Source organism: Centroberyx affinis, unplaced genomic scaffold, assembly GCF_046629955.1.
Source record: "Centroberyx affinis isolate AG114_WGS23_722 - 3 ecotype Tasmania unplaced genomic scaffold, CSIRO-AGI_Caff_v1 ptg003286l_1, whole genome shotgun sequence".
In the NCBI taxonomy this organism is placed as follows: Eukaryota; Metazoa; Chordata; class Actinopteri; order Beryciformes; family Berycidae; genus Centroberyx; species Centroberyx affinis.
The window spans coordinates 11,311-25,975 of record NW_027281300.1 but is presented as its reverse complement, the minus strand read 5'-3'; the positions used below and the strand labels follow the sequence as shown (position 1 = coordinate 25,975).

General features: G+C 48.2%; 1 protein-coding gene across 1 annotated transcript; it reads left to right on the top strand.

Moving 5' to 3' along the window:
* The first annotated feature begins 1,851 nt into the window (after nt 1–1,851).
* LOC139660406 (potassium/sodium hyperpolarization-activated cyclic nucleotide-gated channel 2-like) lies at nt 1,852–14,043 on the top strand. Its single transcript, XM_071538545.1, has 11 exons — nt 1,852–2,540; nt 6,432–6,638; nt 7,489–7,711; nt 8,238–8,399; nt 9,662–9,880; nt 10,105–10,251; nt 10,375–10,615; nt 10,871–11,035; nt 11,498–12,637; nt 12,704–13,668; nt 13,867–14,043. The coding sequence occupies exons 1-11, from the start codon at nt 1,852–1,854 to the stop codon at nt 14,041–14,043; spliced, it is 4,335 nt and encodes a 1,444-aa protein (XP_071394646.1).
* The last annotated feature ends 622 nt before the right edge of the window (nt 14,044–14,665 follow it).

The following is a 14,665-nucleotide window of genomic DNA, read 5'->3' as shown; positions in this document are numbered from 1 at the left end:
GCTGAGATGACCCAGATGCCCACGCCTGCTGACTGTTCGCCCATAAACTAATTAAGTGTGTCTGCTGCTGCATGGGTCTTTCTCGTGTCTGTCTCCCCTGTGTGCCACCCTTCCCTTTCCTCTACAGGCTTCTTCTTCCTTCCTTGGTGTGTCTTTTCCAGCGCTAAAGTGCTTTGAATCCCCCTCCCCTCCCCTCCCCTCGCCTCTCTCTCCCTCTCTCTCTCTCTCTGTCTCTCACCATCACGCAATTCCCCCGTTGTATTGGTGAGAGCGGATGACGCGCGACCCGTACCTGCGATGGATGCATGCGTCTTGCGCCGGCCGGGCATGCGGCCTTGGGGGAAAGATGATGGGGATGCGGATGCCATGGCAACAAGCCGATTAGATTCAGACCTTTATGTGCACATTTATTTATTTAATATTTCATTTGCGTACGTGGTGCGCGTGTGTGGATGTGCCTGCATGAGTCAGAATAAGAAGTGAAATTCAACTTAGATTAGGTTGAACTCCATAGGTTCTTATCGGTCTAGCCTATCAGGGAACAAGGAACGTTCAACAAGTTGTTGTTTTTTTCAACGAGGCTTGAATTTTTTGGAGCGCACCGTTTTACCTTGGAGTACTCCGTTCCTAACAACTGTATACCCTATTTGTCTGTCTTCAATGGGATGAGCGGGGAAGCGATAACGCCGTAACCTTGCCGTTAGTCACAGAAGACAATGTCATTGAAAGTCGGTGGAACTGGGGATGGATCGCAGACGCCGCCGCTGAACGAGCAGAAGATTTCGGGCGTCGGACTCTGAACACCTGACCAGGTTAATTCCGGCATTCGTGACATCAATTTTACAAAAAGCCCTGTTGCCGCGACCGACAGTGTCTCGCGGTCTGAGCGTCTCATCCACGAGTGGGCAATATCTCGGCGCGTCTTCCATCATGATGACTATGATTTTGTCGTTCGGACACTGAAATTGAGACCATGCAACCGATTCCATGAAAATATGGGCTAAATTTGGGGTATTTTCATGTGTTTCCTCCGTCTTGTGCGTCCTAGTCGGTCTGTTTTTCTGTGTGCGTGTTTCTGGTAGTGTGCGTGTCAGAATGAATCAGTGCGCCTTGGAGTCTGAGCGCCTCTGTGTGCCTATTTTGTGCGTCCCTTATGTCCATTAACAACCCATCCCTTCTGTCAGGGGCTCAAGTGTCCTTGTCATTCATCCGCGGATGAATGTTCCCAAATCTACCACCTCTCCTCGCCGTTCAAATGATCCATTACATAATGATATACGTTGAAAATAGCAAAACGGGGTGAGCAGCCTGGACACAGTCAGGACACCGACGGCCAATGAGCGGCGAGCTCCGTTATCTACAAAAGACCGGGAATCCGGTGCCAATATGCCCGGCGTCGGAGCGTTGAGGGCGGCTGTGGAGAGAAGAGGGAGGGCCTCGGGCGGGGAGCAACGTTTCAAGGACGAGGAAGGAGGAATGATTCAGAAACATCTATAAGGACAAACGAGACACTGAGAGAAAAGAGTGAAAGTGATGCTGCTGCTGCCGTCATACTAGCAGGGTGAGGGATTTTATTGCTGGATTTAAGTGGCTATTTCCAAGGGCACTGAGGTAAGGATGGACACATCGGTGGAGGGAGGGCGGAGGTGTGAGCTGTCGGCTCCGGGAGAATGACACGAGACAGAGAGGCCACTCTTCTCTAGGCTGCGAGTTTAACATTCAAATTGACATTGACATTTTAACCTATGTAACCTAGACAGGTCAACTATACTAAACCGGTAGTTTTCGCAAAGGGGGCGTGAGTTACAGGTTATATTCACCTCCCCTAACCCCGCTCCTCCCTGAGCTGGGATGGATGGGGTGGCGGGAGGTGTGGGCACCCCCGGTAGTGCTGGGGGGTCTGGGGGTGACAGCCTCCCCAGGCGTAACGGAGGGGACTCGAAGCGTCGCAGTAAGGGCAGCCTGCCCTCTCCGGGGTACAGACTGTCCCAGGCCTCCCTGGAGGGAGAGAAGGGCTCCGTCGGCGCCGACAGCTGTGCCTCAGGTGGGGGGCGACGTCGCCTCTCCATCATGAGCTCCTCCACCAGGGACGGCCTCCCCTTCCGCTCAGCTGGGACCCCGACAACCCCGGTGCCCCTGCCGCCTCCGCCCTCCTCCGCCCAGCCTCAGCCACGCTCCGTGGGCTTCGCCTCGTCCCGCGCCGCCCTCGCCTCCACCTCCTCCACCGGAACCGGTGTGGTGGTGGTGGCTACTGGCCCGGAGACCACCACCACCACCACGGCCTGCAACACTACTGCGGCGGGGACCCCCGAGATGGGGGGTCTGTCCGGGATGGGTGGTTTTGGGATGGGGCTGGACGGGGAGGATTACAGCTACTCCAACCAGAGCACCTTCATCCAGAGACAGTTCGGGGCCATGCTTCAGCCGGGGGTCAACAAGTTTAGCCTGCGTATGTTTGGGTCCCACAAAGCTGTGGCACTGGAGCAGGAAAGACTGAAATCAGCAGGGGTGTGGATCATACACCCCTACAGTGACTTCAGGTATGGAGCCTTACACACACGCAAATTGATGTTAGTTTGTACCAAATTGTAGGGCATAAAGGACACATAATTCTTTCTCAGTTCAAGTATGGATAAAAGTACAGGCTAAATGCACACACGACTGAAGACTCAAACAATCACTTGAAGAGTGATGATACACACTTGAGGAGAGGGAGGAAGAGGGGAAGAGAAACAGATCACGCACTCAGCAGCCTCATCAGTTGCTACCACAGGAAAATGAAAAGGTGAAGAACTGGGGGAGGCGAGAAAGACTTGCAGCTAAAACATGTACTGAAGACACACAAAATAAATGGAGCAACAGAGTAGAGTACAAAAAGTGAAGTAAGGGTTAGAGGAGAGGCGAAATGCACCGGGAGACTGAGTCCCTGGAGAAAACAAAGTGGAAACAGAGGATGCCAAAGGTTAAAAGGAAGAATGAGAGAGAGGAGTGCAGTGGGTGAACAGTCCTCGGGGCATGAGGTGTTGATGCACATGAAAGTCCTCTAGTGTGGACACCATGCAGCTATGACAGGCCACCAATAATAGAGACATGGGGAAAATAGTGAGGGGAAAAAGGGTCTTGAAGCAAACACAGAGAGACAGATTGTGGCCTTTTGTGGCCACAAAAGACAGAGGGAAGAATGGGAGGAGATATAAGTGAGGGAATGGCAATTAGGAGGACAGATTTAGTTTGACTGATCAGGGAGGGACAGAAGCCTTCCATGTCAATTAAGTAAAATGTTAAGTATGTTTTCCTGTGAACAGTGGATGAACCCAGCACAGCACTCCCTGCTGGTGACTTCATGCAAGGAATCTGAATTTTCTTCTATATGAACTGTGGAATTACCACAAGGTCCAACAACAGGTGAAAATGGTTATTAAGGTTGCTGGTTGTTTGTTTTCCTATAGATGAAAGTCTCCTCCAAAGATAAGGGCTAAGCAGGCAATTTGTCTTCTCATTAGACAGTTGAGGAAATGTCTGGAATTTGAATGGGAAATGCTTCTCTGGTTGCCATGTTGTGGCTACATTTATTTGAATGGAGTATGTAAAGGCAGGTTTTGTTAACTTCTGCCATTATGCTACAAATACACACACATGCAACATACACACACACAATCATACTTCTAACACATGCATTTACTGAGTGAGATGCTAGACATTTATGGACATTCTAGTTGATTAGCTGGTTGTCACTTGTGTAAATATGCTCCTGTAATGTGTGGGTGCAGAGCAGAGAGACAGACAGCATTCATAATCTCCAGACAGACTGCAGCAACAATGGATGACTTGATCCCCCAGGCTCCTGGCCCACTTTTGTTTCATCAGCCACACACACACACACACACACACACACACACACACACACACACACAACCGTCATTTTGTATTGTCTGTCAATTTGATGATCACTCTCAAGTGCTGCTTATGAGTCCGCTCACAGGTGATAAGGTGAATGAGGTCAGTCAAGAATGGAAGGACGGATGGAAGAAGGGGTGCGGATGAATGAATGGCCTGTTCTCAGCCCTCCTACACTTATTGATATTCATGCAAGATATCAAAAGATGTTAATAGTCCTAATTATCCTGTCGGAGAATCACAATTGAATATTGATCAATTATGTATGGCATTCTAAATTATGCAAGTTGAGTATGCATAATGCATAATTCAGTCATCTAACTTTTCAGTTAAGTACCTGTAGACTGGAGCAATGGCTAAAGAGGAACTTTGTATGGCTGGAGGAAGGGATCCCAAGGGAGAGAAAGAAAGACAGATTACTTCTAAAGCCCCTTCATGTGTTTTTGTCCTGACTCTGACCTTGAACACAAGAGCCTTTGCGTGTGTGTGTGTGTGTGTGTATGCGTGTGTGTGTGTGAGGTCCGTCTTTATTGAGTCTGCTGATAAGCTCTCACACCCTCCACCTCATTAAGGAAAGATGAGGTGCTGCTGCACGTATACGAATACATAACGTGAGACAGAAGTAGAAGAGCAGATTCATGCACTGGGATCAAGAGGGGCATGGAAAGTGAGCACCGATGTCAAAGGGAGGAGGGACAGAAAGACAGAAAGAAAGACACTTTGGCATCAGTTGAGACAAGTTTTGTTAAAACAAGGTTGATGGCATTACACACAGGAACCGAGATCTATTATGTAATAGCCCGATGCTGTTCTGCTTGTTTGTCTGTATGTCTGGCAGGCTGATGGGTGGAACCTTGCTTAGAACTGACATCTGGCCAACTGTGAACAGGGAACCAATCACAGGATGCACAGGAGAGACTTGGCCTCAATTACAGTAGAATTAGTGTTTGGCTTGACAACAGCTGAGCAGGTAGATGGAGGTCAGTTCTCTCCCAACACCTGTTCATGTTGAAAATGGAATATTGATGAGGCTGTAGAGAGGAACTTTGATTGCATTTGCAATTCCTATGTGTCTGTATGTGTGTATGAGTGCACTTGAGTACACACAGGTGTTTGTGTGTGCATGCACACATGCGTGCACACATACACACAGACTTACACAAAGCACGCGCAATTCACAACAGGTTCACAGCCCAGTGTTGTGTTAGACTTCACAGTTGATGGATCAGAAACGTGTCAAACATTTGGCCCGACTTGACAAATATCCAGATTCTTTCAAGTTCAGATCTGACCTCTTCTTGTCTGTTTGATTGTTCTCATTTGTTTGGTATAAAAATGAGCTTGTATCAGCTGCCACATCCCAGTCAGAACTAAGGAAAACTAATACACAGAGGCTGATTAATGTGTGGTGGCACATCCAATGTCCTGTATTACATCACTCAGAAAGCTAAAACATTATTGCATGCACTGTTGAAGTTAGATAACCTTCGTTTTGATTTTGTGCTAGAGGTCTGATACACAGAGTAGAAATCTGTATGCGTAGCAGTGTGATAGTGGGGTCTTCTGTGTGCGTGTATCATGTAGGCATGGCACCACTGATAGACAGATAGTGAGAAGGACGTCATACACATCTCATAATATAAAAACAATCATTGCAAGGATAAATAGAGGTAATCTCCAAAAAGGATAAACTGCATATGAAGCAAAGCCCAGCATCATTATCACCACCAAACAAACAAATGTTTTGCCTACCAAGAAGCTTTGCCAGGTCACACCCTTGATCAGGTCATACCATTATAACGACTTTGGATTATCTGTAATATAGGGATACCATTGACAGACATGGACATGGAAGTGTGTTATGATGTGATTGATAGAATTCTTCCCTATAATCAGAGTTAGCAAAAGCATGTTCCTCAAGGTCAGGACACAATCCTCCTCCTCTCCACAACAGCGACAGTTTCCCTGTGTGTCTATGTCTGTGTTGCTGTAAATTAATCCCTGGATTTAATGCCAGTGATTACCAAGTGATACATCTGTCAGCATAAGTGAGAAAGTCAGTGAGAAGTGTCTGTGTGTGTGTGTGTGGCAGAGTGATGACTCATACTTAATCTTCATCAGTCTAGTGCTAGCGTCACACCATGAGGTTGTGTTACTAAATTAGCGCTCAATAGCAATCGACCACGGAGCTTGAGTATACTTGCCCAGAGAGAGAGAGAGAGAGAGCGAGAGAGAGAGAGGAAAGAGATGCAAGACACTGATATGGGTTCTGATGACTGAAAATATGGGTAAAGGGATTAGGACAAAAAGACACAGAGAGATGAGTGAAAGTGTCTCCAGATGATTGGATCGCCTCTTTCTCCATCCTTTCATCACTTTCAGCTCGAGCATCAGAATGACATGACTATTACTCCATATTTATGACAAGGCTACATCATCCAGTTATACACTGTAGCATGCAAAATAGCATAGATTTGATGATCCTTGCCAAGGTTACTGACGATTTGCCTCCCCCCCCCCCTCTCTTTGTCTAGATTCTACTGGGACCTGTTGATGTTACTGTTGATGATGGGGAACCTGATCATACTGCCAGTAGGCATCACTTTCTTCAAGGACGAGAATACTCCTCCATGGATCATCTTCAATGTGGTCTCTGACACTCTCTTCTTGGTCGACCTGGTTCTCAACTTCAGGACTGGCATAGTCAAGGAAGACAGTACTGAGATACTGCTGGACCCCAGGTCAGTAGAAGCACATGTTTCATGTACAGTGGTGGACAGAGTATACTAGAATGTCCTACTCAAGTAGAAGTACTGTTCCTTTGCTGATATATTACTTAAGTAGAAGTAAAAGTACTGGTGTGAAAATCTACTGAAGTAAAAGTAAAAAGTAGGCTACAATGAGAGATGTGATCTTTCCCACGCAATTCTAAAATGAGGAGAGGACACAGATTCTTTTAATTGGATAAATTAGAAACTACAAAATAAAGTGCACAAGCAAAGTAAAGCCAGATTACTCTTCTCTTCTTTGCTGACTGATTGTTCACTGCAAATGGCTCCACAATTGGCCAATTTACAACTGCCCACTTTCTGTTGCTTATGAAGAGCCACAGAATTTGCACTCTGTAATTGATGTGATTTAAAATGTAGTAAAAGTAAAATTACTGCCTTTAAAAAAAGTACAATTACACAAAAAAGCTGCTCACAGTAACGTTACTTCCACCCTTGGTAATGTATGTGCATTATTCTTAGATGATGAGGAAGGGAACATTGTTTGTGTGTGTGTGTGTGTGTGTATGTGTGTGTGTGTGTGTAGTCTATAATATAGGCAAAACACCAGCACTACTGCCATCGTTTAGTTTCATTCTTCTGGCCATCTGCTGGGTGTGTGTTCAAACAAATCCATGTGTGAGATGTGCAAAGGTGAAACGCAGCCAGTGGCAAAGCTTTTGTTCTCGTTCCAGTTCTGCTCCTCCTGAATATTAATGAGGGGACTTTAATGTCATGCAAATATTGGATTCACTTGCACAGAGATAGTATGCAAACCAACAAATTAGGAATGTGATTGTTCTCCCATGCTGGTCTAACGCAGGGCAATCCGCCAGCGCTACCTGAAGAGCTGGTTCCTGGTGGACTTTGTGTCATCCATCCCAGTGGACTACATCTTCCTGATGGTGGATCTGGAGGCCCGTCTGGACTCGGAGGTCTACAGGACAGCCAGGGCGCTGCGCATCGTGCGCTTCACCAAGATCCTGAGCCTGCTTCGACTCCTCCGCCTGTCCAGACTCATCCGATACATCCACCAATGGGAGGAGGTGAGGAAGAGCGGGGAACAGAGGCTGGGGACAGAGAACGGAGCAGAAGGGAAAGAGATATTCATTTGAAAGAGTTAGTTCTAAACTCAAGAGAGAGTTTCATTCCAAAATGAGATGTCCAAAAAAACAATGATGCCTAAAAATGATGGCAAAAAAGAACAGTACAAAATAGAAATAAACGGCAAGAAAATAAAGCACAAAATAGTGAATAGTTACTATTGAAGTTGTGAGTCATCGTAAGACCTTTACTTATAAAATAGTTATTAGTTATGTTTTTGGGGTAGAATCACTTCCGTTTGTGAAAAATTTACTGATGAATTTCCGGCAGCAAATTTTTACCAAAATGGATATGTAAAATTTTTAAATGAAATCCCTCAGTTCAGTTATGTTGTTTACTATGTGATGTAGCAGTCTCAAACAAAACATATCAAAAGTTAAAACCTCATTTACCCTCTCCACCCATTCATTTATTTACTCCCCTTCTCTCCATATCTTTCTCCTCCTCTTTCCCTCTGCTCCTCCTCAGATCTTCCACATGACCTATGACCTGGCCAGTGCCATGGTGAGGATCGTGAACCTGATCGGTATGATGCTGCTGCTGTGCCACTGGGACGGCTGCCTCCAGTTCCTGGTCCCCATGCTGCAGGACTTCCCTCCGGACTGCTGGGTCTCCAAGAACAACATGGTGGTGAGTCGCTGACCAGCAGTCAGTATGTGTGTGTTCATGTGTTTGACTGTTTTATGTTGTATGTAAGTATGTTTCAATGAGTTATTTTATTGTACTGTGTTCAACAAAAAAAGACAGAGAGCATGGCTTTGAATCTGTTTACATGAAATACAAAGGGATATCTCAGCTTTTTTGAATATATATATTCAAATATATATATATATAGATGAGAATATATATTATATATATTCTCATCTATGTCTTGTCCTATTTATTTTAAACTTTTAACTTGTTTGTAACTCGACATCATTGTAAATGAGGGCAACCTCAATGGTTATTCGAGTTTAAATAAAGGTTTGAATGAATATGTATAAACACCACAGATTCAGTATGGACAGGTTTTGGGTTGTGTGCGTGCGTGTGTGTGTGTGTGTGTGTGCGTGTGTATGTGCAGAATGAGGGTGTTTATCTAGTCTGACATTGTTTGCTCTCCATCTGTGTTAATTGCCTCATGCAGCAACATGTCCAATTGGAATAAGATTGACTATCATCATCACAATAAAGATTCTCCAATTAAAAATGTGGAAACAGATTAGGTGGAGATCTGAACACCCGCAAACAATCAAAAGCCTAGGGATTTGCTGGAGATTTTATCACGTGCATGCAAACACACAGGCATGGATACTGATGAACACACACAGATACACAGCTGTGTGAATAGCTGACTCATGTCTCAGTGGTTGCCTGGGTGACTGTTGCTAGGGTGGCTGATGCTGGGATTTTCCCCAGAGAAAGTCCCCTCATGGTCCACTGGACCATTAACATCTGAGCAGGGATATAATTGGACTCACTCACGCACAACTTAAGACATATGCGGATGCACGCACACGCACACACACATACACACACACACACACACACACACACACACACACACTCACACATACACTCCTGAGAAGCTACACAAACAGACACTAGCCATTTCATTTGTAGTCTTATAGAATATTGTTCAATAAAATCTGATTTTCATTTTATTATCTATCTGGTTTTATACTTCCTGGCAGCCCTCAAAGTAATTTCCAGTCCCTCAGCTGTTAAAAGTTATGGTCTCACTCTGTATTTTCTGAAGTGGGGTGGTTAAGAGCCTCTGAAATGATGGCAGGGAATAACCTCACTACAATAAGAACGGTTCAATATTGCTATGTCTTGGTAATTAACACTTGAACCTTCTTTCTCTCTTATGTCACCCCCCCCCCTCTCTCTCTCTCTCCCACTCACTGTAGAACGACACTTGGGGAGTGCAGTACTCCTATGCTCTGTTCAAGGCCATGAGCCACATGTTGTGTATTGGGTACGGGGCCCAGGCTCCAGAAGGCATGACTGATGTGTGGCTCACCATGCTCAGTATGATCGTGGGTGCTACCTGCTACGCCATGTTCATTGGCCACGCCACCGCTCTCATCCAGTCCCTCGACTCCTCCCGACGACAGTACCAGGAAAAGGTAAAACACAACACTCACCTGTCCATTGCTTCATCCTTCTGTCCCTCAAAACCATTAACCTCCATTCATTCAATCCATTTCTGACCAAAGTAATTGTGCAGCATGTATGGCTGTGGAAATAGAGGTTATTTACTCATAGGCGTCGCAAAAGTGCATGTGCTGAATGTTTCCTTGCAGATTCCTCACCTGTGTGTGTGTGTGTGTGTGCTCGTGTGTTATTGCAGTACAAGCAGGTGGAGCAGTACATGTCGTTCCATAAGCTCCCTGCAGACGTACGTCAAAAGATCCATGAGTACTACGAACATCGCTTCCAGGGAAAAATGTTTGACGAGGAGAACATACTGGGAGAACTCAGTGAGCCACTTAAAGAGGTAATAAATTCACCAACACCCACAAAACGCCCACTAAACAGCCTGTCCTTCCCTCGAGCTTCCAAAACAGCCTCTCTATCTTTCCTGCCATGCTTTCTTTATCTCTTCTCTCTCTCCGTCTAGGAGATTGTCAGCTTTAACTGCCGTAGCCTGGTGGCTAACATGCCGCTGTTTGCCAACGCCGATCCTAACTTTGTGACTGCCGTGCTGACCAAGCTCCGCTTTGAAGTGTTCCAGCCTGCAGACTTCATCATCCGCGAGGGAACGGTCGGACGGAAGATGTACTTCATCCAACACGGACGAGTCAGTGTGCTGACCCGTGGCAACAAGGAGACCAAGCTGAGCGATGGGTCATACTTTGGAGGTGAGGAAGTACGGAGATGGCTAGGGAGTTGGGAAGAGGTGGAAGTGATTAAGGGAGGAAGATACTTGGGATGCGGGAGATGAGGGTGACGGTAGTCTTGCATTACTATCTCGCCAAGACCCATGAGACTGGACGAATACAAGGGTGAATGAGATGAAAGTTTATGAACACATTCCACTGAATTTTCCCTGCCAATTCTCTTTCCTTCTCTTTTCCCCGTTCCCTCCTTCCATTGTCTCCCCATCCCACTTTCAGAGATCTGCTTGTTGACTCGTGGGCGGAGGACGGCCAGTGTCCGTGCGGATACGTATTGTCGTCTGTACTCCCTCAGTGTGGACAGCTTCAATGAGGTGCTGGAGGAACACCCCATGATGCGTCGGGCCTTTGAAACTGTAGCTGTTGACCGATTGGACCGTATTGGTAATGCGTTGAATTCTGATTGGCTCATCCATTCCTCTTTCAATCTTTTTTTTGTGCGATGACTTGCTTTTTCCATTCAGCTTTTTGATTCCATAGGGCTTTGTTCAATGACCTTGCCACATACTCGTGATTTTTCACCCAATTTAGCTGTATTTCTAAGGCGTTTTGTGCAGTGTCCTCAGCGGAAAGGTCAGGAATCATCTTTGAAAACAAGCTGAAGGAAAGAAATACTAAAATAATTCAAGGATGAGAGACATTCAGGAGCAAAGAACAGAAACACCTTGAGGCCAAAACCATGTTGTTTGTGATTCATTCAGTAGTCAACTTTTCCCTCTAAGTGAAAGCTTGTCACTCTTTCACACCTTTCATTTCTGGAACTTGTTTTCGCACTTCATATTTCAGGAGATAAATATCCCTGTGGATTTTTTCCTCATAATTTTCTCTCTGCTTTCACCTCTATAGGCAGGAAGAACTCCATGCTGCTACGGAAGTCGTCCCAGGGTGGTTCCATGGGGGGCAGTATAGGTCGTGGTGGCGGTCGGGGTGGAGGGGGTCCAGGTGCAGGAGGAGGCCTGGCAATGAGCGGTCTGGGTTCCTGTGATAGCATGCTGGTGCAGCAGATTGTCAAACATGACAGCATGCCTGCCATGCAGGAGGCCATTGCAGCCGCTGCCGCAGGAAGGGGTGGGGCCATGGGAGGAAGTGGCACAGTGTCTCCGCGGCCCCGGCCTGTGATCTGGGCACCGCTGGTCCACGCCCCCTTGCAGACTGCAGCCGCTACCACTAATGTAGCCATCGCCCTCATGCACCAGCAGCAGCAACAACAGCAGCAGCTACAGCAGTTACAGCAGCAGCATGCCCTTGGAGGCGCTATATTCCTGCCCTCCCCTCTTATCTCTCCTTCTCCCTCCTCCTCTTTCCCTCTGTCTCCTCCGCGGGCCCCTGTGTTACAGCCGCTGCGCCCCTCTGTGAGCTCTCTCATTGGAATGATGGGAGTGGGAGGGATGGGCGGCTTGTCCCCCAGAGGGGGATTTCCTGTCTCCCCCATGGGCCCTCCCGGGGGACTGACATCACCACCTGTTGCTAAAACCCCACCCACCCCAGCCTCTTCTGTCCCAGCCTCCGTCCAACTAGGAAGGGCCCTTCATTACAGTCTCCGCCTCCAGTCTGATCATCCTTCAGTGATTGGCGGATCACCTGGAACCCCTACGGGAGGAGGGGCCACAACTCCACCCCTCCACAAGGTACCCACCACCAACCCCTCCGCTGCCTCTGGTGCCCCGTCAGATGGCCACAGCTCTGTGTCGAGCCAGCCGGGGGCGAAGGAGGCTCTGTTACGTCATGGAGGAAGCAGTTCACAAGGTCTCCCTGCGCTGGGCCGACTCACCCAGGAGGCCAGGCTGCTGTCCGCCTCACAGCCCACTCTGCCTCACCGCTCTTGGGCTGGAGTGCAGCCTCACCCGCCTCTCCATCGCAAGGCCTCTGGTGGCAATTTGCTATCGGCTCCCTTCCTGGCAGGGCAGTTAGCCAGGGGAGGGAGTGCGGGCATGTTGACCTCTAATTCTAATGCTCCGCTTCAGCCGATACCAATGCCACCATTTAATACACAAACACAAGCACCGGCCATGGTTCCTATTCAGTCCACCATAGCACAGGCTATCTCTGCACCTACAGCCACATACACACAGTCTGCCCCTATACCCCCACCCACAGCTACACACATACCCTCTTCAGTAGTTTCCCCGCCCTCCTCTTCCTGTCCTAAGCAGACCCCCCTCTCCTCTGCCACCCCATCACCCGTACCTACCCCATCTACTCCTACCCCCGTGCTCACCCAGACGCCTCGCCCGAAACCGATCCCTACAACCCCCTCTCGCTCCTCCTCCCCTCCTCCCTGCTCCACCTCTCCCTCAGCTGGAACAAGCCCACTATCGCTCACTTCAACTCCTCGCCCCAAACCAATCCCTACACCTTCCCCTCGCTCTTCCTCTCCCTCTCCGTCCTCCACTCCCCCTCCGTCCTCTGTGTCTACCCCTGTCCCGCTACCTCAGACCTTTGGGCCAAAGTCCTCTCTCACCTCCTCCTCTCCTCCCTCCTCTTCTGTCACCTCCTCCCCGACCCATCCCCAGAGTCCCAGAGCCAAGGCCTCCAACACGCCTCCTTCTGCTTCTCCCTTGTCTGGTCTCAGTCCTGCGCCGACCCCTATCCACTCTCCAACACCGACTCCCACCCAGACCCGCACCCACACCCCTACTCCCTCCCAAACTCCCACGCAGACCCCCGCCCCCATCCCTTCTCCTTCTCCTATCTTTGTTACCTCACCAGTTCCCACTCAGAGCCTAGCTCCGGCTCATATTACTTCCGCAATTCCCTCCCCGAGTAAATCCCAGAGCCCTATCCCTATCCATCCCTCTGTCTCCAGCTCAGCCAGAGGCCCCACTCCCGTCTCGACCCTCACCCCGAAACAGGCCACATCTTTAACCCCAGCCCAAACGCCGACTCCTGTCCCAGCACCCACTAGTTCTAGTCCTCCCACAAAAGTAACTTTCTCAGTGCATCCTGTAAAACAAACCCCTCCTGTCCTTACTCTCAGCCCCACTCCAGGCTCGGGCCATTCCACCAAACCAACCCCAGCATCAACCTCAGCCTCAACAACCCTATCCCTGAACCCCACCGCCATTAACCCCTCTCTTACCACCGCCTCCTCCAACACCGCTCCCACTGTCCCACCTGCCTCCGCTCATTCCCCAAAACAGACGCCAACCACAACAGCTGCCCCTACCCACTCCTCAAAACTCAATACGCCCTCTAGCCCTGCCCAGACCTCTCAGGCATCCACCCTTCCACACACCCAGTCAGCCCCAGCTGCACCCCTTCCCCAGGCAGCTTGTCCCACAGCCGCCCCTGCCAACACCGCCTCCCCTAAGGGGGGCAAGAAGGACCCTCAGCTGCCCCTGGCCAGAAAAGACTCAGAGGGACTAAGACACAAACTGCCTGCCAACATGTAAGAAATAAGGCCCTGAGGAAGAAAATCTTACAGAACGACAGACTTGTTTTGTGGGCGGAGCTGATCAGCAGATCCCATGATAGGCCACCATTATCTCATGTGGACAGTTACATGTTTGCATTCACTCTAGGATGTGATTTTCTTAGAACATCAGGTGTTAACGTGACTTTCAACAAAGCCATCAATCAAGCAAAACTGAAAGACTTTATAGGTCTGGTGATTGTGGCGAGCTAGGGTAGAATCAAAGTGAACATCCAAATGTATACATACATATCTGTGTTAGTGATTGTTGGAGCAAGCATGGGAGCTGAAGCGGAAATGTATCATAGTGTAGAATGGGATTGAAGCAATAGTTGAGAGTCAGAGAGTAAAATCGTGTATGTTAAAAGTCTCCGTTTTCTTGGCAATGGAAACAGCAATACACTTTAGACTTTTGAGACACTCATAATGTAAGGGGTGTTGACTATGACAAAAATAAAGATGGGAATATAACCATCTTGCTGCTGTTAGGAAGAAGGCCTAATGTCGGTTTCAAATGCAGGCAATAGAACAGGCACTTCCTGGTTTCCAGCTCCACCTCCCTCTTGCCTCCCATTCTTCACCAAAGTGTAATATTTTCTCAT

Coding starts and splice junctions, on each gene's coding strand:
- LOC139660406 (XM_071538545.1), top strand. CDS start 1,852: ATGGATGGGGTGGCGGGAGGTGTGGGCACCCCCGGTAGTGCTGGGGGG. Junction 12,638..12,703: donor GATACCAATGCCACCATTTA/ATACACAAACAC, acceptor CTATCTCTGCAC/CTACAGCCACATACACACAG. Junction 13,669..13,866: donor ATTCCACCAAACCAACCCCA/GCATCAACCTCA, acceptor CAGACCTCTCAG/GCATCCACCCTTCCACACAC.